This window comes from Musca domestica, unplaced genomic scaffold (assembly GCF_030504385.1).
Source record: "Musca domestica strain aabys unplaced genomic scaffold, Musca_domestica.polishedcontigs.V.1.1 12, whole genome shotgun sequence".
Classification (NCBI taxonomy): Eukaryota; Metazoa; Arthropoda; class Insecta; order Diptera; family Muscidae; genus Musca; species Musca domestica.
In genome coordinates this window covers 5,682,123-5,708,022 of record NW_026712155.1, presented here as the reverse complement: position 1 = coordinate 5,708,022, position 25,900 = coordinate 5,682,123, and the positions used below count along the sequence as shown (strand labels likewise).

General features: G+C 34.8%; 2 protein-coding genes across 2 annotated transcripts in view; both read left to right on the top strand.

Annotated features, from left to right (window-relative positions):
- The window catches only part of LOC101899317 (PP2C-like domain-containing protein CG9801), a 49,648-nt gene extending 29,594 nt beyond the window's left edge, over positions 1-20,054 (top strand). The window contains exons 3-5 of the mRNA XM_005188141.4: positions 15,476-16,258; positions 17,030-18,363; positions 18,437-20,054. Coding sequence (XP_005188198.1) covers positions 16,128-16,258; positions 17,030-18,363; positions 18,437-19,458 — 2,487 coding nt within the window. The 5' untranslated portion in view covers positions 15,476-16,127 and the 3' untranslated portion in view covers positions 19,459-20,054. The remainder of the gene's footprint in view (positions 1-15,475; positions 16,259-17,029; positions 18,364-18,436) is intronic.
- A 3,144-nt stretch (positions 20,055-23,198) lies between these two features.
- LOC101899493 (uncharacterized) lies at positions 23,199-23,768 on the top strand. Its single transcript, XM_020038424.2, has 2 exons — positions 23,199-23,471; positions 23,536-23,768. The coding sequence occupies exons 1-2, from the start codon at positions 23,337-23,339 to the stop codon at positions 23,671-23,673; spliced, it is 273 nt and encodes a 90-aa protein (XP_019893983.2). The 5' UTR covers positions 23,199-23,336; the 3' UTR covers positions 23,674-23,768.
- The last annotated feature ends 2,132 nt before the right edge of the window (positions 23,769-25,900 follow it).

The window sequence follows — 25,900 nt, the reverse complement described above, 5'->3', positions numbered from 1 at the left end:
TAGCAGTTTGTAAAGAAAAAAGTGATGGGGTTTACTTGCCAAAAAGGTCAGCTGATAATGTGCAGCTTCGGTTGGCCACCAGAACTCAAGCGACTGCCATGGTGATGGTGTGGGCCGCAATAATAGCCGATGGGCGCTCCCCGCTCAAATAGCGAAAATATTCTGGAGGGTATATTAAAGCCTTAGGCACGCAAACATTTTGTCCGCAGACCTTGGACATTGCAACAGGACTCAGCACCATCGCACTCGGCACGCGCCACCCAATAATAGTTACAAAATGAGGTTCCTCGCTTCATTTCCAGCGCACAATGGCCACCAAAATCTCCGGATACCAATCCGTTGGACTATTGTGGCTAGAATGTTTTGGAAAGCAAGGTTAGCACTAAAAAATACCAAAGTGTCTATCACCTCAAGCAAGCGCTTCGCCGGGAATGGGCGAAAATACCGTAGAGCAACATTCGGGCAACGTGTGACGGTTTCAATGGCCGTTTGAAGGCCATAATTCGTGCCAAAGGTGACCAATTCGAGCAAATCTAAATTTATTCTAAAATTTCATGCTATTTCCGACATTTTTGCTTTCATTTAAAAAAAATTTAAAAAAATGTAAAAATTATGGCGCTTGACTTTGTTGCAGTTTTTTTATCTGGCCCTTTATGTGCGATATATAGAAATATATGGACCTACATATTCAAATACCAACGGAGCGAGAACCCATTAAGATCTACACATATAAATTTTTAAACAAATCCTTCTAAAAATGTGGCTAAACCATCAAATACAGAACATCGGGAGGTACTGTTATATGGCGGCTATGCCAGAACGTGGACCAATATATCTAATTTTCAAAACGAACCATTGTAGACACAATACAAATTCTTGTGCCAAATTTTACGTCAAGTAATGAGGGTTGTATAATAATTTCAACAGACAGACGGACATCGATTATCGGCTTACATTTTTATGCTGATCATGAATATATATACCTTATGGGTCTCTCTACTTTTCAAAGTAGAGACTATAAAATATAATTTATTACATTAATAGTTGTTTTTAATATTTGGTTGATGTTTTTCAGCACAAAAACTGAATTCTCATATTTAAACGGAATGGCTTGAGAAATGTTATTCTTAATCAGATCTCCCATAAATGAATGCTGAATTCATATCAGTTGCTTTAGTGTCATGAGGCTTTGGACAATTGAAATTGAAGTGAATATAACAGTAAATTTTTATATATACGATTTATTCTGCTTTATTTATTTAATCTGTTTTTTTTTTTTTTTTTTTTTTTGGAGTATGAATTTTTCTCCGAGTGTCAGCCACTGCTTGACAAGTGATTGAACACAAATGACTGGTTGTTTTCATTCTCTTTTGCATTTGTCATGTTTTGTTTCCCTTTCGATACAAAGAAAACCTTGAAAAATGTATTCATCTCTGTCTAACAATAGTTTCTTTTTTTTTGTAGTTTAACAGACGCTTAGTGCAATAAATTTTGATTAATCATTGTTGTGTATTAAAATACAACGTTCATAAATTTTTATATCAAATTTAATATTAGCTTTGTTGTTGTTTTTTCAAAACTGACAAGACCAAGCCGAATTCATTGGCCTCTGTGCAGTCATAATTTTAAAGATGATTCTTTCCTTAGTGTCTTACAAAATATTCAGTCCATAAACCCCATCAAAGTAATTATAGTTTTAATTGAATGTTTTTTTTTTTTTTTTTTTTTTAATTTGAAATCCCTCCCTCCCCAAAATGTATTTCATTTTCCATTTGGAAATCCATTTCACAAAACAAATAAACACAATTTGTAAATTGAAAACGAAAAAAAATATCGATTCTAAGAAAACAAAACAAATCAACGAGTTTTGCTGTTAATGGATTTCCGCATTATCTCATTTGTTTTCTCCCCACTTCATTTGCAGCAGCTGTTGCTGTTGGCTGGGGGTCATTTACAGATCAAATTGAAATGAGGCGTTGAAATTGGCCGCAATTTGCTTTCTATTTCAATGATACTGAGGTGTTGAAAACATGAATGAGTGTCTGGGTTAAGCAATCGAAATGGGATTCCATAAACAAGCAATTTCCAATAGGAATTTCAAATTCACACATAAAAGATACAAAACAAGTGAAATATATCGATATTGGAAGCAATTTTCATTTTACTGCATTAGAGAAGAAAAATTAAAGTATGTTTCATGCATTTTAGGAAGGGATTTGTTACAGAACAGCAACTCCCTTCCAAAAGTGTAATTTTTTTCTAATTATTTTTAGCATAAATCTGCCTACATTCTATCCAAATACCTACAGCACCTATGTCGCAGACACATTCTGGCCCACGTTTTATGCTGATTCCCTGTCTAGTTGTTTCTCTTCTTCTTCTTCTCCACCAACTCACATCCCCAGGAGTGGCGCTTTAAATGCCATGGAAATCGCATAGCTTTGTGCCTTGCACCGGCATTGTTGTTATCTTCACGTTCCTGGGTGCGTAAATCTGTGGTATTCTAAAATAAGATTGACACAGATTTTTAGTGGCAACCGCACTTTGTCCCAGACAAACAGGCAAACACACTTACACACATTGGCAGCGGAAATCTCTGCCACAGATTTTTGTATGTGGTGTTTGAGTGTGGTAGGTAAACCACGCGACGGCACCCAGGCAATTTTGAAATTAAAAAATTAAAAAAATCGAATTTATTTAGCAAAACCTGGGAGAGGAAAACTGAGTTGTATGCAACAGAATTTGAATAGTTTACGCCACAACTGATAACATGGTGCGATAGGGCCATTTTGGTTATATGTAAGTAAAAATTGTCAATGACAACATAGAATGAATTGCAAGAACCTTTATTTTTTTTAATTCTAATGGTACATAAAAGAAATACAAATTCTAAGTTATCAAAATGGCCGCTAAAATTTTTATAGAGTTCCAAATCGATGGTCTCAAATGTCTACGTCTTTAGTCCTCAGGAGAATCGTTTAAATATTCACAAATTTTCACGCCCTTGTTCTTCAAATGAATCTTTTACCACTTCTAGATCTTTAAAAGAAAGTTCAAGTGACCTACATATTTCAAATGTCCAGAAAAACTTCACCTCAAAAATCGATGTCCACGGTCTTCAAATGTCCAGGAAACTCCACGTCAAAAATCGACTTACATGGCATTTAAATCTTCCTGAAAATGTATATTCCCAAAAAACCTTAGTCTTCAACTGTTCCCATGAAATTCGCGTCGTTGGTCTTCCAATTTTAACAAGAAATCCACGTCTTTGGTTTTGAAATATTTCAGATAAATGCATATCATTAGACTCCTATAGATTTCAACGTAGTCTTGAAATCTTCCCAAAAAATTAAAATCTTTGTTTTAAAATGTTCCCTAGAATTTTTTTAATAGCCACTCCTTTTTACTTCAAATTCTCCCACGTCCTTGGTTTTCGTTCTAAAGAAATCCAAGTTCTTGATCTTCAAACGTTCCTAAAATAATTGTATAAATGTTCTCAAGAAATCCACGGGTTCAAAAAATTCACGCAATTGGTCTTGAAATGTTAATAAAAAAAATCATGTCTTTAGTATTCGGAGGTTCCCAGGAAACCCAAGTCTTCAAATGTTCAAGAAAAATCCACTTCTTTCGATTTTAAACGTTCGCAAAAATTTCTTGTTCCCCAAATATCCCCAAGGATCCTTTGTCTTTTACTGTTCATCTAAAGTAATCTACCTCCTTGGACCTCAAATGAAAAAGGTATTGCTGTTCCCAAGAAATTCGCATCCTTGCTCTTAATTTTTTTCAAGAAATCCGCGCCCTTCTTCTTCAAATTTTCCACGTCCTTGGACTTCAAACGTTCTCAAGAAATCTACGTTCTTGGTTTTCAAATTTTTCCAAAAATATCGTTAAATGTCCCAATAAACTAAAGACCTTGGTCTTTAAGTGTTCAAAAAAATCCACACCATTGGTCTTCAAATGTTGATAAAAAAACACATGCTCTTCTTGGTCTTCAAAATACACGTTTTTTGTCTTCCAATTTAAATGTATTTCAGTTTTTAAATGATCCCAAAAAACACATTCTTGATCTACATGTGTTCTTAAGAAATTCACTTGCAATGGAATTTACGTCCATTTTCTTCAAATGTTTATATAAAATCCATATTCAAATGTTCAAAAATATCCAAAAATATTGGTCTCACAATATTCCCAAGAAATCCACGTCATTGTTCTTTAAATGTTCCCAAGGGATCCAAATCCTAGGTCTTCATAAAAATCCACGTCTGTAACCTTCAAATGTTTCCTAGAAATCCGTGAACTTAGTTTTTAAGATTTCTCCAAAAACCGAAGTTCTTTGTTATCCAATATTTATGAAAATGCATCTTCTAAGGAGTTCCTCCAACTTTCATAAGATTCTAGACATCCTCAATTTTTCTTTAATCGACGTCCTTGATTTACAGATATATCCTTAAAATAGTCTAAAAATCGACCTCTTTGATCGCCAAATAAATTTTCTAATATATATTTTTTTTAATTAACGTTCTTATTGTCGGGATAACTCCCCAAATTATTCTGCAAAATCCCACGTCCTTGATTGTTAGATAAATTCACAAAATTCTAAAAGTGACCTTCAGAAGATTATTTCAGTAATCCAGAATGCAATTAGCAACGTAATCCTTGCTTCGTTCCTAATTAGTTTTAGAAAAAAAATAAATAAACTAGGTCACAATAAGCATTCCTAAGATATTCCTTTTAAAACACGCAAATTTTTATCTCAAAATATTGCCGTTTGAAAATTCCGAATCCTCACAAGATTTCCTTTTAATCTAATTTTAGAGCAACAGACTACAATTTACTAATCTTATCTTCCGAAAAAAATATTCATTATATCACACCATAAGACCACAAGACACTATCCATTAAAAAGATTTTAATTTGTATGTCTCAATGAATGAATGGCTAGTTAAAGCTCAGCTGAGGCGGAACACACACACACACCGTGTCAGTTTTGCTCTCAAGTGATGCTGTCACATGCGCTCTTAGCCTTCAAAGGATGGCTTTTAATATATTTGCAATGTCAACACATGTTCCTCATTCCATTGTTGACTAATCTAAGAATGGAATACAAGCAATGATACCTTTTCTGTCAACAGACTTGGATATTGGGGTGCCGCCATTTCTCACACTTTTTTACAATATTATAACAAGATTTGAATTAAACCTGGCTATTTTGAAATCACCCAATAATTCCCAACGATGTCCTAGTACCTTGTGTTCTTATCATTTCTATAATTCAAAATTTCCAACTTAGGTCTAAATCTTTTGGAACAACGAAATAATCTCTAATTCTATTCTAAATAATTTCAAAAAATATAAAAATTTCAAATAAAATATTTAAAATGCTTCGAACAATGTATCTCCGTGGACAAACGGATACTTTCCATTTACTGCATACACATATATAAGTAACCGTTTTGTTTCACATTTCCTCATTCGTCACACCCTACTGTCACAGAAAGTCTACAACGTGTAGACAAGTAGATATACCTCCCATGCAAATAGCATGTTAACATAGATTACGCTCATAAGCCTGCTCTCCTCTTGCCGCCTCCTCAATGGAAAAACAAGTTGACAAAGACTGGCTGTGTTCTTCGCCATAATGACCTGTAAAAATAAATTGAAAAGATTTTCAAAAGATCGTGTCGAAGAGGAAGAAGATTTCTATGAATAGTTGTTGATAAAGAGCGACTGAACCAAATAAACGAACCAAATTTTGTATATTGCACTTAAGTGGTGTGCTATGCTGTGACGTAACAGCGAACATACACATACAGTGGCTCAAAAACGAAACGAATTTTGGTATATTTAAGAATGAATTATATAATTATGATTTTTATACCCTCCACCTTGGAAAGGAGGGTATATTAACTTTGTCATTCCGTTTGTAACATCCCTAAATATTCGTCGTAGACCCCGTAAAGTCGCTTTAACGATGTCCGTCTGTATGTCTGTTCGTCTGTCTGTTGAAATCACGATATAGCCCATACCATTTGACGTAGAGCGTCAAAATTTAGCAGAACAATTTGTATTGTGTGTAGGATGGTTGGTATTGAAACTGAGATATATCGGTCCACGTTTTGGTATTGTGCCCATATAACGGTACCTTCCGATATTCGGTATTTTGATGATTTTTGCCACAATTTTTCACAGATTTTTCGGAAAATTGTTATTTGTAGGTCATAATGGGTCCCAGTTCGTGTGGCGAAATATTGTATGTATGGGTGCACGCTTTGGTGTAGCCCCCGTATACCTCCCGATATTCGGTATTTTGATGATTTTTGTCCCATTTTTTCACGTATTTGTCTAAAAATTGGCGTTTGTTGGTCATAATGGGTTCTAGCTCCGGTGGCGAAACATAAGATGTATAGGTCCATGTTATACATCTAGATATTAGGTAATTGATCATTTTTGCCAGATTTCTTCGCGGATTTGTCTAAAAATTGGTATTTGTGTGTCCTAATAGGTTCTTTCTCCGTTGGCGAAACATTGTATGTAACGGTTCACGTTTTTGTATAGCCCCATATAGCTGTACCTCCCCATATTCGATATTTTGGACACATTTTCCCACGAATATGTCTAAAAATCTGTATTTGTGGGTCATAATGGGTGTTTCCTTTACCCTAAGGTGGAGGTATCAGCTTTTCCACACAATTTTATTTACTTTGAGCCAATGCAAAAACATTTCATCACATTTACGCCACTTCAATCCCATGCGAAGGCTAATCAATGAAGCGTAGTAATTTGAGAAATGAGTTGTATGGAACGTAACCGCTATTGACTGAATCTATCTACCTTCCAACCTGCCTGCACCCAAGCTAACCGCATTGTAAACACACACGCAGCATAACACACACATACAGCACATAACTCGAATGTCGCTATGGCTAGTGTGTGGTTTTATTTAAATTTGAAGCCAAAAACAAAAATCCCAACATGAAACGAGAGCTTCTGATAGCATCGAATTTAATTAAATTGAGTTGTCTATAGAGCCTACATTTCATGTTGAAAGATTTTGTTTGAAAAGAGACAAAAAAACAGAAATTTGTTGAATGACTGAAGAATAGACGCATAACAAAATGGGAATTAATTTAATATCATTTAAATCATTTATAATTAAAAAACGCACACACACGGGACATGAAAATTGTATCCACTGCTGTTGTCGCATGTCAGCTGGTTGTCACAGAGGATGTGTGTCACGATGTGACGCCATGCCGTGCAGTGTGCCACCAAATTGCGTGTGTCGTCCGTATTGACAACAAGGTATGCCACGACCTACATCAACAACAATTTGCTAGACAGCGAGTGTGCCATGCCAGTGTTTTTTAATTATATAATTTATTTTTGACAAATATTTGGAACACTTTAGGTGTGCTTTGTAGGTATTTTTGGTTATAATTTGTTTTGGTGCTCTAAGGTTCAGTGGAGTTCACTAAACTACAAAACACATTACATACACTGTGGCTGTATTTATTTCAAATACCATCATCTGTGCTGTGTTTCTAAACGCCCGTTTAAAACAATTTATTATAATTGTCGCATAACAATTGCGGATTTTGTGCTAAATTCTAACCACATTCAGATTTCTTTTGTGTGGTCGTTCTTTGTGAGTTGAAATGCAACTCAAACTACATGGGCAGATATGTGAATGCGTGGCATGGGTTTTTTTAAATGCAGTGTTGGCTTATATCCGGTCAACATTTCATTTTTTTTTTAAATACATCATAGAAAAGGTGCCATGTCCGCCTGGGTTTGTTATAATGGCACTAGCATTCAAACGAATGACAACATAGAGGTAATTTATTCGAAAATATTCAGTATTGTTTCACAATTATATCTAGCCCCTGAAGTCTTGACCTACGGTAGTATACCTCCCTACAAAAACTTGCAGTTTTATGTAGCTCCATTGGAGCAGTATTTTTACATAAGCACGCCACACAAATTATTATTTGTCCACCAGAACTCGATAAATAGGTAGATAGTCTTACAGTGTTTTATTCAAAAAATGCACACACGTCTTAACTTCACTACCTTTTACACACTCGTATTTATAGGTCCCCATCTATACATGGAAATTTCGGGAATGGCAATGCAGGATGTTTTACAATATTCCAACGAAATAGCAACCACTATCCATTAAGACGGGGTGATATTTCATTTTATAAATTAAGGCTTTGGATTTATAAAAAAAAAAACATTGTTTTTAATGAAGAATAGATCGAAGAGGCCAATCACAGAGGTAGCCAGAAATGTATTTCGTGGTCTGATTCACAACTGTCTAACAAGCTTTTTACACACTCGTATTTATACGTCCCCATCTATACATGGAAATTTCAGGAATGTCAATGCAAAATTTTTAAAATATCCCAACGAAATAGCAACCACGTCCATTCGTCAATGAACATATGCATGTAAACAACAAAGGAACAGTACTTATAAATACGAGTGAATGAAATAAAAAATTTGTAATTTGCATTAAATAACTGACCAAAAGCCCAAATAAATTCAACTATTAAACCAGTAAGGAAAGGTCAAAAGTCGGGCGGGGCCCACTATATGATACCCTACACCACCATATATTGAGAATTTATGTGAAGTAGATAGAACCACCTATGAATCAAATAACATTACTGTATAGTGCATGATATGACCTCTATAAGGATTATATTAAAAATATCTATTGGAGCAATAGGTATAGCGGACGGAGTATCGCCAAATGGTTAAATTCGGTTGAATATGAAAAAATCTTTTCAATTTGGACAAATATTACATATATGAAGAGCAATAACCGTAAAATCGGATGAAGACGTACATCGAAGCTATATAAAAATCTGAACCGATCTCAATAAAATTTGGCAGAGGTATTTTCGAGCTGAATCTGATGTCCGGTATCAAATATCGTTGTTGTGAGTTTGGGCTGATATTGGCCATTTGGTGCACGAAAACCCTGAAATCGGATAAATATATTATAGGAGCTATATCCAAATCCGAACCGATCTTGACAAAATTTTAGGCACTTATTTCTGAGCCGATTTTCTCCAAATTTGATGTACTTGCTTCTAGACTGAATTCGGTCGGATGTGGGTTATTTAGACAGGTATTGGGCGTTTGGTGCACAATTAACACGAAATCGGTTGATGGTATAGATGGGAGCTATATCTAAATTTGAACCGATTCTCAACAATTTCAATAGGGTTCGTCCTTGGGCCAACCAAATGATTTGTGCCAAATTTCATCTGGATCGGATAATAAATGCGATCTGCATTTTGTTCACAGGAATTCATTGACAGACGAACGGACGGAGTGACATGCCTAAATCGACTCAGAACGTGATTCTATGAAGATCCTCAAAAGAAGCTATCCGTCTATCTCGCTTCCTTTTCCATGTTACAAACAAATGCACAAAGACATAATACCCTTACCACAATGAGGTGTAGGGTATACAAAGCACAAGATTGAACAAAAATAACATAAAATAATTATTTAAAAATCGAAATATAGACGTTGTAACCTTCTGTGGCAGAACATTGTCTAGATAAGTCCACGTTTTCTTATATATAATAAATAAAACTCGGTCAAAAATGGAATCCAGATAATTTTAAGTTGAAGATGAGGACCTTAAATTATTTCTGAGCCTTATTTAGAATTGAAAAATTTAACCCATCCCGGTTTAGTTCGGGTTTTCCGGGAACAGAAAACTATCTCGTTCTACAAGATGATATTTTGGGTTCATAACCATTAGAAGACTATTTGATAAAATATAAGAATTTACAAAGAGATTTTAAGGACACCCGATTTTATCATAATTTAAGTCTTAACATCGCTGAAGACATAAAAAGTTCGGCACGGTCAAACTGAACGCCCTTTTTTCCTTGTAACATGCTTGTTTTTGTCTTGTACACATTTTGCTTCTTCCGATCTCCAATGGTATCAATATGCTTTTCAATTGCAAAACAAAATTAATTAATGTTTTATTTTCAATTTTGCTATGCACAAATTGTCTCAGATTGCTTTCATGGTCTCTGTGTCAAGTTCAATTGAAATCACGTATTTTTCCGTTGCTTCCTTTATGTTCAATTATTTCTACATAAATGGCGTCAATTGTTATGTTTTGTGAGAGACGTATATTCGAAATTTCCCATTTTTTATCTAGTTGATTTAAAAAAAAATTCAAGAATATTTGACCTTATACGGATGACCAGTATCGGCATTTGTTTGAAACTTTATGTAAATAATGGACGAGGATTGTCATAGGGGTGGAATTCAGAAATACTTGACCCTGTGGGCTTGGATTCTTTAAGGAATCACTTGGAAGGTTTTTTGAAATTCTCTGGAACACGGTAGTGAATGTTTGAGATATTCTGCTGTACGGCGCAGATTTTTAACTAACTATTAGTATTGAAAGTGGATTCTTCGGTTTGATTTCAGAAATCTATATCAGTATAAAAAGCTATTGGCTTTATGAGCGAAGATTTTTTTAACGAATTCTTTGGTCCATGAGGTTCATCTATGTATGAGGACCTTTGGAAATCGGAGCCCATAAGCGTGAATAGTTTTAAAATGTCCAGGAACTTTAACAGCGTAGATGTGAATTAGTGTGTCTTTTTTTGTCAAAAACTATTGTCTTATGGATGTGATTTCATTGAGAATTGTTTGGATTCGAACTATTTCTTCAAAGACCTGGATATTTTTAATTAATTTGGAAAATACTGTACTTTTCGTATGTGAATTTTTTTCAGAAAATTTATTTCTATACTTGTTAAGAACTCCCTGTATGTAAACCTTCTTTCCAGATCTAGACCATAAGATTGGACTTCCCATACAAAATAATAAACGAAACTCCCACAAAAGGATACAATTCTTTTGTTATTAATATAATAGAAAATATGAACATTTTCTCACTGTCATTATCTCCGACATTATCTGCACTACCATAATCGTCATCATCATCATTATCGTCGTCATCATCATAATTACGATGACAATTATCTTGGCAAGACATGCAACGTAGATAATGGAGCATTATTTATGCATCTCTCAAACATTTGCGTATCATTGTGAAAAGCTTAAAAACGCTGTAATTACGCTATCAGTGGAGCGTTTAAGGCAATATGTAAAGAAGGCGGCATGCAACAGCATCAGTGTGAGGCATTGTATGTAAGTTGTCTTTACATTTCTTTAAATGACATAATGAGTTAGTCGTTTATGTAACCAAGACAAAACGACAAAAACAACAAAAAAAACTCGACAGAAGAAGAGTGGCAAAATTGCAACGTTGCAACTTATTTCCATATGGCGCTATGGGGATGACGATGTAGCAAGAATAGAGGAGTAGTAGTAGTACGTATCCGGACTTTAGTTTCTGTGCGGGAGGAAGAAGAGTTTTATTTAAACTTGTGCCTTAAATCGCTGAATAAGAACATTTAGTTTTGCACTTCTTGTTGCAGTGTTGTAAATAAACGAAAAAACTACATCCTGTCATTGAATGGACGAAGCCTAGGCAAGGAGTTGGTGTAGTCTATCTCTCTTTGAATTCAACAAAATTGGGGTTGCATGTAAATGTCGAGGGGCTTTTGAAGTTTGTCATTAACAAATGTAGACAACCTGTGAAGGTCGCAATTACATATGGAAATTTACATTGCATTCTATATATGATATGCTGGAAGACATATGGTGCTTAGCTTGTAAGTTGGGGAAAAATAAGTTTTTACTTATTCATAGGGGTAGGTTTATGGAATTTTCATGTTTAATATGATTTAAATTGATTTTGGAGTGGTCACCATAAGTTGCCTTTACGAATGTAGGAATTTTGAAATTTAAATCCAGTGTTGTGGAAATGAAGAAAACTAAAACCTTTGAAAATAGCAGGAGATATGCAGTCGATTGAGATTCATTTTGAACTGCGAATTGTGGGCAAAGCCTTTGAACCCTAATATCGAGAGTCAATGTTATATGGAAGCGTTATCGACGAGAGGGACCAATACCAAATTTTAGGAGAATATTTTTTTACCTCTATGAACCAAAACTGCCAAATCACAACATGGATGGAAAATACGAAATGTTTTTTTACAGTACACCAGTAACACAAAAGTTCTGCAAAAGCGAGCGATTCTAGAGATAAAGTTCGACTGTTTTTTACTGAAAATTTGCAAATCTTCCCTGGGACAATCTTCCTCTGTTTCATTATAAATATTCATTATAAATCTGATTACCAACCAACTATTTTAACAAGAGTCTTTTTACCAATAAAAGCTGACTAAAGAAGCACTTTTTGATCAAATTTGATCCCTAAAAGTTGTTATATAAGTATTAATTTTTCCACTTTGAATAGACAGAAAAAGGCTTCATATATCGTGCTACATTAAAATAATGGATTGGTAACTAGTTTTGTAATGAGTACTTTTGCTGGATAGTTATCCCATGAAAGAATTCTAATTTCCACTTCCCCTATCTGGGTTATATAAAATCTATTATAATTTATCAATATTGGTAGTTTGTAAATTTACATACCTCTCTGATGTCCAATTAGAATTGCATCGTCATATGAAGGAGATCCACTTTGGAAAAACAACTATGTGGCGCAATAATTTTCTTTAATTGATGCCCGAAATTAAACGATAACTCCAACATACGTTTTTGTTTTAAAAAATGTTGACATTTAAATATTCAATATAACACACGATTTTATTTAGACGTACTAAAAACTCACCACACTATTAGCCCTATTGATCTGTTAAAAATGTTTCACTCATCAAAACACACACGGAGAAAAAATAATTTGAGGAATTTTGTTTTGTTTACAGAGATAATTAAAAAAACTTTATAATTTATTAAAGCAAATAAAAAAATCGAATTTAGTTAAATTTGTTTTTTTTTAATTCTTTAATCGAATCATACAAAATCACACGACCAAGTGATCTCTTGACAATAATAACAACTTGTTGCTCTCATCATGGTTCTCATTAAAACACACACGCACGACGTAATAGCGAAAGTCATAAGCAAAAGAGCAACATTAGTTGCAATGTCATTGCAAGGCAAAGGTGCAAAACTTTTTTTTTTAAGATTTATGAGAGAAATCACAGTAATTTTACAAATATATTTGTTGTAAACGATAAACACTTCATTATTTTACACAATTCAAGCTTTTATTTGCTGTTTATAACTAAATATTGCCATAAATTTTACGAATTACGATAAACGAGCACAATTTACGACCGACCACGACTTTATAACCGATGACAACTGAAGGAAGGAAGAAACAGTGTTGTCAATGACCAAAACACAATAAATTGCTACTCCATATAAAAAATCACCAAATAGACAATATAATACGACCAGCAGAGAGACTTATAGCAGCAACAACAACATGTTGCTCTCTTTAAAACACACACGCACGAAGTTACGGCAAAACTCATAAGCAAAAGAGCAACATTACTTGCAATGTCATTGGAAGAAAACAGACAGAAACTTTTTTTGAAGATTTACCAAAAAAACACATACTTTTAACAAGTATTTTAATAGTAAATATTAAAAATTATTTTATTTTACACTATTCCGACTTTTTTTGTAATTTAAAGATAATTATTTCCGTATATTTAACAAATTCATTTAAACGAGTACACTTTGCGACCGACCACGACTTTAGTACGAACTACAACTGAAGGAAGCAACAAATGGGAGAAACAGTGTTGTCAATGTTTAAAACACAATAAATTTCTTGTAAACAATCGCCTCAACGAAATAATGATTAATTTGTGAATCCCAATTTAATTATTATATTATTGATGACATTATTGCCATATGTTGTAGTGGAATGGAAATAACTTTATTATTTAAGTTTATCATTTGTGAGCTAATATATTTGTGTTAAATACGAGTTATTCCGTTTTTTTTTACTTCATTCCATATTTTTATTAATTAGTGATTTACTATCCATTCAATAACCGACGGAGAGATATCTTTACAATCTTGTATTGTCTACCGACCGATAATAACAACTTGCTGCTCTTATTTATAACACACACACTCATAAGGAAAAGGAAAATAGTTGCGATGTCATTGCAAGCTATGGAGTTTTTTTTTTTTTTTTTTTTTTTGAAAAACCTCTTATATAGAAATATTTTTATTGTAAGCCATAAACATTTTCCGATTCTACACTTATTAAGCATTTATTTACAGCTTATAACTCAATATTTGACAAAAAATTTAAATTGGGATACACAATTAAATTTTAATGCCGGATACACAATTAAATTAAAATAAATAAGATACACCATTAAAACTCACTACTGAATATAAAAACAACGACCGGCAGAGAGACTTAAAACAGCAACAACAACTTGTTGCTCTCTTTAAACCACACACGCACGACGTTACGACAAAAGTCATAAGCAAAAGAGCAACACTAGTTGCAATGTCATTGCAAGGCAACGGAGCAAATTTGTTTTTAAAGATTTAGAAAAGAAAACACAGTAATTTAACAATTTCTTTTGTTGTAAATGATAAACATTATATTATTTTACACTATTCAAACTTTTATTTGTTATTTAAAGGTAATTATTTCCGTATATTTAACAAATTCCTATAAACGAGCACACTTTGCGACCGACAACGACGTTAATACGAACGACAACTGAAGGAATTGGCAAATGGGAGAAACAATGTTGTCAATATCCAATAAGAAAACAATGTATAGCAAATCCACGTAAAAATCGCCGGAAAGCCATGATTGATTTGTGTATGACAATATATTTGATAAATTATTGAGAGAATGTATTAATGTTGATTTATTTATTATAATGGACTCTAAAATATGTAAAAAACAAAGAAATTACTTTCTTTTATCATACCATTTATTATATCTGTCTCTAAAATATTCGTTTAAAGTACAGTGTTCTACATGTTCCATATTGAACATTGTTTACTTTATCTATGCTTATTAATATTGATTTTTTTTAATTCCATGTGAAAAATCGCAAAAAAATTGATGTGATGTGATGTGTGATGAGCAAAAGAGTAGGAATAAGAAATCAATAAGGGAATAGGAATAAACAAAAATATAAGCTTTTCATTGACAATTTTGCAATTAGCTTTGCAATTATCGAGTTGCCTACCCCACAAAGACAAATTTTGATATTTTGACCATTAATACCTGCACTGCCCTGTCTTTTGTAAACGCAGATTAAAAGGAATAAATCTCAGTCATATTTTTTTCTATAAAAGTGTTTGTCTTTTTAAAATATTTATATTTTAAAATTTATGTCATTCCTATTGTTTTTTGGCAGCTGTCTGAAAACTGCCCTCTTTTCTTTAAAATAAACACAAGTTTGAAATTATACGTACCTAATCTTTGACATAATACATTTAATATTTTCATATTTTTGAATTTTTTTTTTAATATTTATAAACTATTTTCTGTTTTTTTTACTTTCAGACTAAATAAACATCATCTTTTTTCTTGGCGATGGTACAAATATTCGCGCTGGATTTAATAGAGGCAAACTAAACACCAAAGTTCGTTCATTTTTAATTGATTAAGTAAGAAAAGCACCAGCGGCAAAAAAAACCAAATCAACAGCACAAACCAAACCAACAAAAGCAATTAATTTAATAATTATCAAAAAACAAAAAGAAAAATGTAAATGAACTCGCCTGCCACAATCAATCGCAAAACGTGAAGACAAAAAATATAAGTTTCTTGTCCCCCAATAATCGAGTTGGATTTTAATTACTCTTGTGGCACAATTTAAATTCAAATTCTTGCACACAAAAAAACCTACAACAAATTGGACACATTACTTGGGGCAGTTGTTTGGAGGCTCATAACAAGACAAATTACTCATAAATGAAACGCAATTCTTTCTCATCGTTATTCATCATCTAAAGAAGACGAAAAGAAGTTACAAACAAAAAAAAAACTACAAGTCAAGAGGATTTTAATTGAATCAACTTCAAATTAGAAAAAATATTATCTGAGGCACATTGTCGTTGCAAAGTCAGCAGCAGCAGTATCTTTTGCTGCACCATCGCCACAACCACCACCAACGAATAACCAGCATCATCCGTCGTGCTATCATCCAACCAAAATGCCCTCACTAAGACAAAAGGTCACCACATACTTCAGGCAATTGAGTTTCATTGCAGAACCACGAGATGGTCCGAAAAGCCCCAGAAAGACAGATGATGATAGTAATTTTATAATCAAGTATTTGGAGGGGTGAGTAAATGATAAGGGTATACCATAGTGTTGGGAAAATGAATTGTCATATTATCTTGTTAAATTTACACTAAAAAAGAGATTGGGAAAATTGTAAAAAAAATTAAAAAACAAATTAAAAATTAAAAAAGGTATCATATGGAAACCCAAAAGGTGTTCTTATGTGGAATTTTAATTAGAGAGCTTATTTAGGAGAGCAGGGCCTTAATTATTTTTTATAAAAATGTGATTTCTATTCTATGAAAATAAGAAATGACATTTCTTTCCTTTATTAACGTTTTAATTTCACATTTTCATAGAAAAAGAAAACAAAACTAAAAAAACGTATAACTGCTAACCAAAGTTAACAACACTGTTTCATTCCAAGAGAAATGTGGAATTCGCTCTGAGAGCACTATTTCGTTCAAAGACCACGGGAATGGAAAACTAGTAAAAATGTCAAAATAAGAAGGAAATTCAACTTTTTAGGCAATTGTACTTTATTCTACCAATTTGTCTGCAACAAAATATTACCATTTTCGATTATTTTGTCTTAAATGCAAGTATTCTAGTAAAGAGTAGTAACAATATAAAACTAGTAAAAGGAAGATTTTTATTTAGAATTTTCTTTTTAAAACCTCCAAAAGGCGGCAGGTCTATGGATTAACCGAAGATATTTTTGGGAGATCTTCTTTTGTAGTCTTCCCTTAGAACTTTTGTTGACTTCTTTTGTATTGCAATAATGAGAACCGTATAACTTTTTAATAATCCCCATTTTTCTCTCCCTCTCAGACGCATGGATCGCAATTTCACACCCGGACCAGAAATAAGTCACGGACAAAATCCCAGCGATTTACCACAGCTGAAAATCGGTTCATATCCCACTGGTCCGCATACAATTACCGCAGCCTGTACAGGTCCCGATGATGGCCTGACAGGCATCAAAAGATCAAAACTACATCTGAGTGCCAGTTATGCGGATGACATTGACTTCATCGATACCATACAGGAGACCGATTGCTTTGAGGTGCGCAAAAGTATTAACACAAATGTCCAGAGTCGCAGTAATAGTCATAAAATTCAACGTTATGGCAGTAATCGTCGCCTTAGCCAGGGAGCCACATCCAGTGCTGGCGATCAGAATGCCAATAAAACGAATGCAAACGGCAGCGCGGTTGCCGGTGGTGGCATGCGATCGAGGAAAAATTCCAAATCAAGTATATCAAATCTTTCACAAACTACCAAAGATACGGCCAAGTCTACCAGCCAAAAGAATGAAGAGAATTTAAATAAATCCACCACCATTGTGGTGAGTATGGTGTCAACGGGCAAAGTGTCGACAACAACCACCGATTTGCAAAACAGTGCTGCCAATGACCAAAATAATAAAAATCTCTTGAACACCAACACCACCACCAATACAACAACAGCAACAACAAAGACTGAAGACACATCACTGCTACATCAGAAGACCAAAGAGAATGGTGAAAATCTCAAAACGGATGCCACAGAAACCACAAAAATCCTAGAGGATACCACAGAACGTCTGCTAAGGGAGGCGGTTTCAAGTCAACCTCCCGCCATGGACAGTGAAGATGTCATTGCCGGTGTCAGCAACTGGAAGATGGAAAGCGATGCGGCCTATGGCATATCGGTGTCACTCTACGAAAATAATATGTTAACCAAAGAACCCATGGGTAATCCCATTGCAGACTGCTATGGCATGGTGGTGCGTGGAAACGCTGCAGCCATGGCCTTGGCGGACGGTGTCAATTGGGGAGATGGTGCCCGTTTGGCAGCGCGTTCAGCTGTCCATGGATGCTTAGATTATTTGGATCGTGCCATATTTGGCTATTCCCAGGAGTGCATGGCCACGACGACACAAGAAGTATTCGTTAGCCTGCTGCGTAGCCTTTGGGAGGGCCATGGTTGTATTTTGGAGGTGGGCGGTGCTCTTAGTACATTAACAATAGCTGTAGTCTTACCCTTAGCCAAAGATGAAAATGTAGCTGTGAATGGTACGGATGGAGGTGTCGGTGAGAAGTATGTGGTCTGTGCCTGCAATGTGGGAGATTCGCTGGGCTATGTGTACTCCAAGAAACATGGTGTGCGGGAGTTTACTTTGGGTGAGTCACAAGAAATATTTTTAAATATTTTTATCAGAGTATCCTTTAACATTTCCTCTTTCTTGTCTTACAGCTTCCCATGACATTACCTCCATGCGTGATATGCGTGATGCCTTGGGGGCCCTGGGCCCTGCCGATGGCAATAAACCGGAATTGAGTAACCTTACCCTGACCATGACCATCATAGACAGTGGTGACATTGTATTTCTCACCTCGGATGGCATTAGTGATAATTTTGATCCCGTGGTGGGTAAATTTGCCGAGGCTTGGACACCAGATGTAAAATTAATGCCCTCAACACCGGGCACAGGACCTCCCCACACCGGCGTGTTGGCGCCCAAGAGACAAAACAAAAGTGCTTCGGCAATCTATGCCCGTCTGCATGGCTCCTCCAATCCAACAAGTCCCCAGCCACCTGTCCGTCCACCACGCACCAAGAAATCCTCATCTCCCGAAAATGCCACTTCCGGCTCACAAAGTGCACCAAGTCGACCAAAATACATGAGATCTCATACTGTCATAGAACCAAGGAGGTTGTCGTCGACAGGCCTGCATCCTTCGCTACAGCAAAGGGACTATGATTACAAACCCAAAATACCTAAATCAGCAACAGGATTGCCATTGGTCACTGGACCCCAGAGACATGCCTTGACTCTCTATCGTCTGGAAGATCTCTTAAGTTATGGAATAAATGGTACATTTTCACCATGTACCTCGGCGAGACGTTTGTGCCATTTGCTCATTGATTTTGTGCGCATGATCACCTCTGCTCGACGTAAGACTTTAGAGCAAAGGGAATTGTTTTATAAGCTATCCACAGGACCGGATGGCATTAAACGAGAAGTAGAGCTCAATCGCATGCAGCATCGAGTTGCCCGTAAACGTGTCATTGATAGTCCAGCTTTTGCTGCCTTGCCCGGAAAATTGGATCATGCCTCTGTGGTGGCTTACATAGCCGGCAGTGGTGCATCAGTTTCCGCAACCAATGGTCATGTTTCACAGCAAAGACCAAATGAAGCCAACACAAATGGTGCTGGCCACACAGTGGCAAATGCTCCATTGCAATCAAAGGAATTTCAGGAAACTAACTTTTAGACTTGGAACTAAAGAAAACAAGATGGAACTATAGTTTTATACGGCAAAGAATTTAATGGAAACAAAAACAAGACAAAAAATGTGTGCTTTAAAAGAAAAACATAACCTAAAAAAAAACGAGAAAATTTTACTTTCTTTGTTAGACTCCTGCCCAGAACTAAAGTTTACTCCCATTTTATGAACATTTTTTTTTTATTAACTAAGGCTTTGTCTATAAATTCCCATATTAGTTTTGTAAAATTTACACACACACACAAGTATACCCACATATATGTACGCCTCATATTTATTCATTTTCCAAATAATTCCAAATATTTTTCACCAAAAAAAATTATAATTATATACAAATAATAATAATTGTCCAATCATACTTTAAAAACCAAACTTATTTTATGAGCAAAAGAAAGACAAATGAAAAATAGGCTTTCTCAAATCTAGGGATTGGAAAAGGGATTTTTTTACTGTGAACTGAAATTAATATGGAATCTGTGCAAAACCTGCATTGTGAACCTAATATTTAAGAAAGAAAATCAAAGAGAGCTAGAACTCATGCATATTTTGAATAAAAATCATTTCATAAATGCTTTTAAATGTAATTTTTTATTATTTTTGTAATTGTGAATTGAGGTTATGTAAGTTATTGGGGTGAGTAAAAAGGGACGGTTGTATCAATGGTGGTATAGGAGATCGTATGCGTTTATACACATGGATTTGTGTTTCTGATTGTAGTTTATATTTAAGGAAAGGGGGCACATATATTGACTTTAAATCCTGTTGTTTAAATTTTTGCCAAAAATTAAAAATATGAGAGATGAGAAACTTTCGCCTGTATTTTATCGAATAAGGCGTATTTGTTGTTTTGAAAAATAAAAACAGAATATTTTCCAATTCAAAGATTGGAAGACGGGTAGACCGGTTTTGCTATGGAATTGAAAGATAGAACTGTTTAGATAATATTTTTGATAGAAAGTCCAGGTATTTCATAAAATTTCCCGCTCTTTTACTCATTTTAAAAATGAGGAAAAATATTGAATAAATGGAATCAACTTGTTGCATGCAAATTTGACAGGAAGTGGGCATAGCCTCAAGGCTGTATTTCTGTAGTTTTACGAAGCTGTTCTACCTCCTTTTTGTACCATGGTGTTTATTGATTTGAAAAGTGAATGCGTACTATTTCTATTACGGCGAGCCCTATTCTCATCGGGAAAAATATAATTATACCCTCAGCCATATGTTTACAGAGAGTATATATTATTTGATGCGGCCACAGCCGTTTCAGAACATTTGGAGTTAATATAGTGATATCCGTCCGTTCTTCCGTCCGTCTGTCTGGCTGACTAGTGTTCACGATAACTCTCGAAGAGAGTATCCGATTTGATCCAAACTTGGTAATTGTAATATTATTGTCAAACTTAGATCGGGTTCGGAGATGGACAATATCGGTCCACTCCTTCTGGTACCTCCCCCCACAAAATGTCAACATTTTCAAAGAAAACCATTTACTGTACAGAAAAAGAAAAGATTATCCGATTTTGCTCCAACTTTGCTCCAACTTTGCAATTTCTAATATTTGTAATCAGTGCAATATCAAGTACAAAATTTCGAATTATTATAACTCATATAAAATATGATGTAAGAGTTCGATTGTCTTCAATTTCACACATCACAATATTTTTATTAACCCAAGGTCTGGTGTGAAGACGGAATATATCGGTCCACTCCTTCTGGTACCTCCCCTACAAAAGGGTCAACATTTTGAATACCCACAAAACGAGAAAATAACTTTCGATTCCATTCAGACTTGATACATCTCAATATTTCCATCAACACAAGATCTGTTATGAAGATGGTAGAGATCGTGCCATTCCTTCTGGAACCTCCTCCACAAAGGGTCAAAATTTTGAATAATTATAACTATTATAAAATGTGATTTAAGAGTCCGATTGTCTTCAAATTTCACAGATCACAATTTTTATTAACCCAAGGTCTGGTGTGAAAATGGGATATACGTTCCACTCCTTCTGGTACCTCCCCCACAAAGGGTCAAAATGTTGAGTATCCATGCAGCTCATAAAAAGCGAAATTAACATCCGATTCTATTCAGGCCTGGCACATCTCAATATTTTCATCAAAAAAACATCTGTTATAAAGATGGTAAAGATCGGACCATTCCTTCTGGTACCTCTCCCACAAAGGGTCGAAGTTTTGAACAACCAAAATAAGCTTCCGGTTCTCTTCAAATTACACACATCACAATATTTTTATTAACCCAAGGTCTGGTGTGAAGATGGGATATATCGGTCCACTCCTTTTGGTACCTCCCCCACAAAAGGTTTAAATTTTTAATATCCATAAAGCTCATTAAATGCGAAATTAACATTCGATTCCATTCAGACTTGGTACATCTCAATATTTCCATCAACACAAGATCTGTCATAAAGATGGTAGAGATCGGACCATTTCTTCTGGTACCGCCTCCACATAGGGTTCAAGCTTTTGAAAAATAAAACGCACGAAAAAAGCGAAATAAGCTTCGAACTCTCTTCAAATTTTACAAATCCAAATATTTTTGCTAACGCAGCACATGATATATATCTACGAACCCCTTCAGGTACCTCACCCACAAAGAGTCGCAATTACCAATATCTATATCTGTCATAACTTGTGAAACAAATCGGCGATTCTATACAACTTGCTATTGGCCTGTTCCAGAACTCCAAGAATATAAAATTGTTTACTATGATAACCGATTTTCCCTTTATGGTATCGAAGAAAATTGCTAAAATAGTAGATTTTTGCAGGTTCTGGAACAGAGCATTTATCTAAATAATTCTCTTAGCCAGAAATCTGATATGAATCGGAATTTATGATTTCGCATAAAATTGGATATAAATGTTCGATTTCCTTCAAATTTTGAAAATATTAATATTATTATCTATACTAGATGAAGTATGAAAATGGAAAACTTCGGTGCGCTATATCTGTTACCTCACGCATATTTACACATTTTCCCAAAATTTGCACAAGTCTCATATAAAGCATAGGAAGTAGTCAATATAGTCCAAATCCAAAGCACGTTGTAATATTTTTATCAATCTTAGCTCGGATACGAATTGGTCAATATTATCCAACTGCTTCGGAACTTCCCCGTAACGACGGGTCAACAGTTTAAATAATCATAACTCAAGGCTGGGGGTAAACATCTGCCGGCAAAACGACTGATTCTATTTTACTTGTTATTCTATTTTTAAGGTTTAAAAATTCCCTTCCACCCACATGAAGTCAAAGTTCGGCTGCATCTACATTTGAATGTTGTGATCTTACCTCCAATGGAAATCCAAATTCATATCCTCTTTGCATCATAAATTTCAATCACTTGATGGCAAAATTTTCGACGTCTCTGGTATTGGGTCACTTGAAATCAATGTCAATGCCTCTCACAACAATCACTTATTGAAAGCCATGGTCATGTTCAACATTGGCGAAAAGCAGAACAAAAAAAATCGACAGCATTGCAGCAGTGTCGGCGATGTGTTAGAGGAACACTTGCAATGCATTGTCTTTTGCACTGCCGCATGTTCTTATCAGACGGTATAATCCTGATTGCTCTCACATGGCTTATTGTTGTTGGGTGGGGCCAAAACAAAAGGGAAAATATGGATTTTCCATAACAATCACACTTTTCTACCCCTATGCCAAAAGCAAAAAAAAAAAATCTCAGATTATTGTGGTCTACATATTCACTCAGTGCAACCAATATTTAGTTATTTATGAAAAGTCAAACACAGGGGCAACACATAACCAACCAACGAATCAGCAGAGAATCTAAGCAAAACGAAACAGGAAACATTGCTGACTAATACAATTCCAACGTAATCATGGCTCTGCATTTGCAGGTGGAAAAACTTCGTGGTCTGGATAATTACAAAGCCTGGTCCATGACGGTGCGTTCGTATTTGGAAACGGAAGATCTATGGGCAGTGGTGGAACATGGTCCCGATGGTAGTGAGGAGGTAAACACATTTACATTAATTGAAAATTCTTTTAAATAATTGGATTTCGTTTTCTTGATATTAGGATGGCCATAAGGATCGCAGAGCCAAATTTATAATTCTTTGTCTGACCGACACTAAGATTTGCCAATTTATGGCCATTATTCGTACGTCCAGAGATTTGTGGGGCTATTTGAAGAAACAGCACTCCATGATACGATAAAAGTGAAATTTTAATAATAACAACAACAATAAAAACCCAAAGCAAAATATGTGATTACAAAATAAAATAAAACCAAACAAATAGAAGAAAATGAATATTACAAGTGAATATTATTTTTTATTATTTAAAAAAACGAGCTGAGTCCGTCATCCGACGAGGAAAGTTTATAAAAACCAAGTAAAAGAGTATCAGCCGGTATTGCCAAGAAATGTATACCCCTAGCCTTGAGTTATGATCATTCAAAACTTTTGACCCTTTATGGGGCAGGTTCCGAAGCAGTTGGCCAATATTGACCAATTCGTATCTGACCTAAGACTGACTTGGATTTGACTGACGTGCTTTGGATTTGGAATATATATCGGCTACTTCCTATAATTTATATGAGACATGTGCAAATTTTGGGAAAATGTGGAAATATGCGTGAGGTTACATATATAGCGGACCGAAGTATTTTATTTTCATTCTTCATCTTATACAGATAAAAATATTGATATGGGGAAAATTACAAGAAAATCCAACATTTATATCCAATTTTAGGCGAAATCATAAATTCCGATAAATTACATATTCAGATCAGATTTCTGTTTAAGAGAAAAATTTAGATGCAGCAAGTTGTAAAGAAGCGCCGACTTGTTTCGCAAGTTATGACAGATAAATGTATTAGAAATTGTGATCCTTTGTGAGGTACCAGAAGGATTTGGCTGATATATATCATCTTCACAACATATCTTGCGTTAGCAAAACTATTTGGATGTGTGAAATTTGAAGAAAGTTGGATGTTTATTTTGCTTTCTTTGAGCGTTTCGTTTTTTAAAATCTCGAACCCTATGTGGGGGAGGTATCAGAAGAAATGGTCCGATCTCTACCATCTTTACAACAGATATTGATGTAATAAGATGTGGACCGATATATTCCACCTTCACATCAGACCTTGATGTAATATCGTTAATTTGAAGAGGACTGGATGCTTTTTCGGATTTTATGATCGTTTTGGTTATTCAAAACCTTGACCCTTTGTAGGGAAGGTACCAGAAGGAATGGTCCGATCTCTACCATCTTTATAAAATATGTTTTTTTTTTGAGATGTGCCTAGTCTGAATAGAATTGGATGTAAATTTTGTGTTTTACGAGCCTCACGAATATTCAAAATGTTGACCCATTGCGGGGGAGGTACTTGATAGAGTTGACCGATATTGTCCATTTTCGCACCCGACCTAGCTGTGATGCAAATATTAGGATTTGCAAAGTTGGAGCAAAATCGGATTATGCTTTCTCTTTTTGTGCAGTAAATTATTTTCTTTGAAAATGTTGATATTTTGTGGGAGAGGTACCGGAAGGAGTGGGTCGACATTGCCCAGATACTCCCTTCCAGAGTTATCATGTGCACCAGCCAGCCAGATAGACGGATGGACGAACCGAGATCGACTCCAAATATCTTGAAACGGACCTAAGGTCTAAAACCGTTATTTCGATGAAGCACGTTTTGGCCGTATCAAATGGAATATACCCTCTCTAGCCATATGGCTGAGGGTATAAAAAATGCACCTGGGAAAATCTCAAATAATTTTAATTGAAAATGTTGTTAAATATCAAAATATCCTTAAATCGGAAATTTGGGACCACTGCCCAATTGTTTAAAAAATCATTCTGACACCTTCAAAATGATTAAAATTTGGGGGCTGTAATATGTTAGCTATATAAGGTTTTTTTTCGATATATTTAAATCATACGAAGCTATCCCAAGAGTTTATCTTTAACTAAATATTAACGAAAATTTTGTTTCGGGACAAGAAACGCCGAAACTTTGGAACCTACGAGACAAAGACTTTGCTCAGGCAGACATTGTCATCCCTACAGGTTTGCAAAGGGAATTTTTGTCCAAGATTTCAAAAAACAAATCTTTAGACATTCAGGCACTTATTTACAAAATATAGATCTATTTAAATATATTAAAAACATTATATTAATTTACAATTTGAAGTGTAATTATAATTCATTTAAAGCCCGAGCGCTTAAAAGTATGTTCTTAAATAATAAAATATAAAAAATAAATGATAATAAAATATAAAAAAGTCACTTTGCATGTGAATCTAACATAATATGTAATGGGGTTTTTATTACGGAAATTTGCACTACAAATTTTCTTAGCACACACACAACCCCATTTCCTCCCATTAAAGGGGTGCAGAATTCAAAACTATATTCTTGTCCATTTCACTCGATTTTT

Coding starts and splice junctions, on each gene's coding strand:
- LOC101899493 (XM_020038424.2), top strand. CDS start 23,337: ATGGCTCTGCATTTGCAGGTGGAAAAACTTCGTGGTCTGGATAATTAC. Junction 23,472..23,535: donor GTCCCGATGGTAGTGAGGAG/GTAAACACATTT, acceptor TCTTGATATTAG/GATGGCCATAAGGATCGCAG.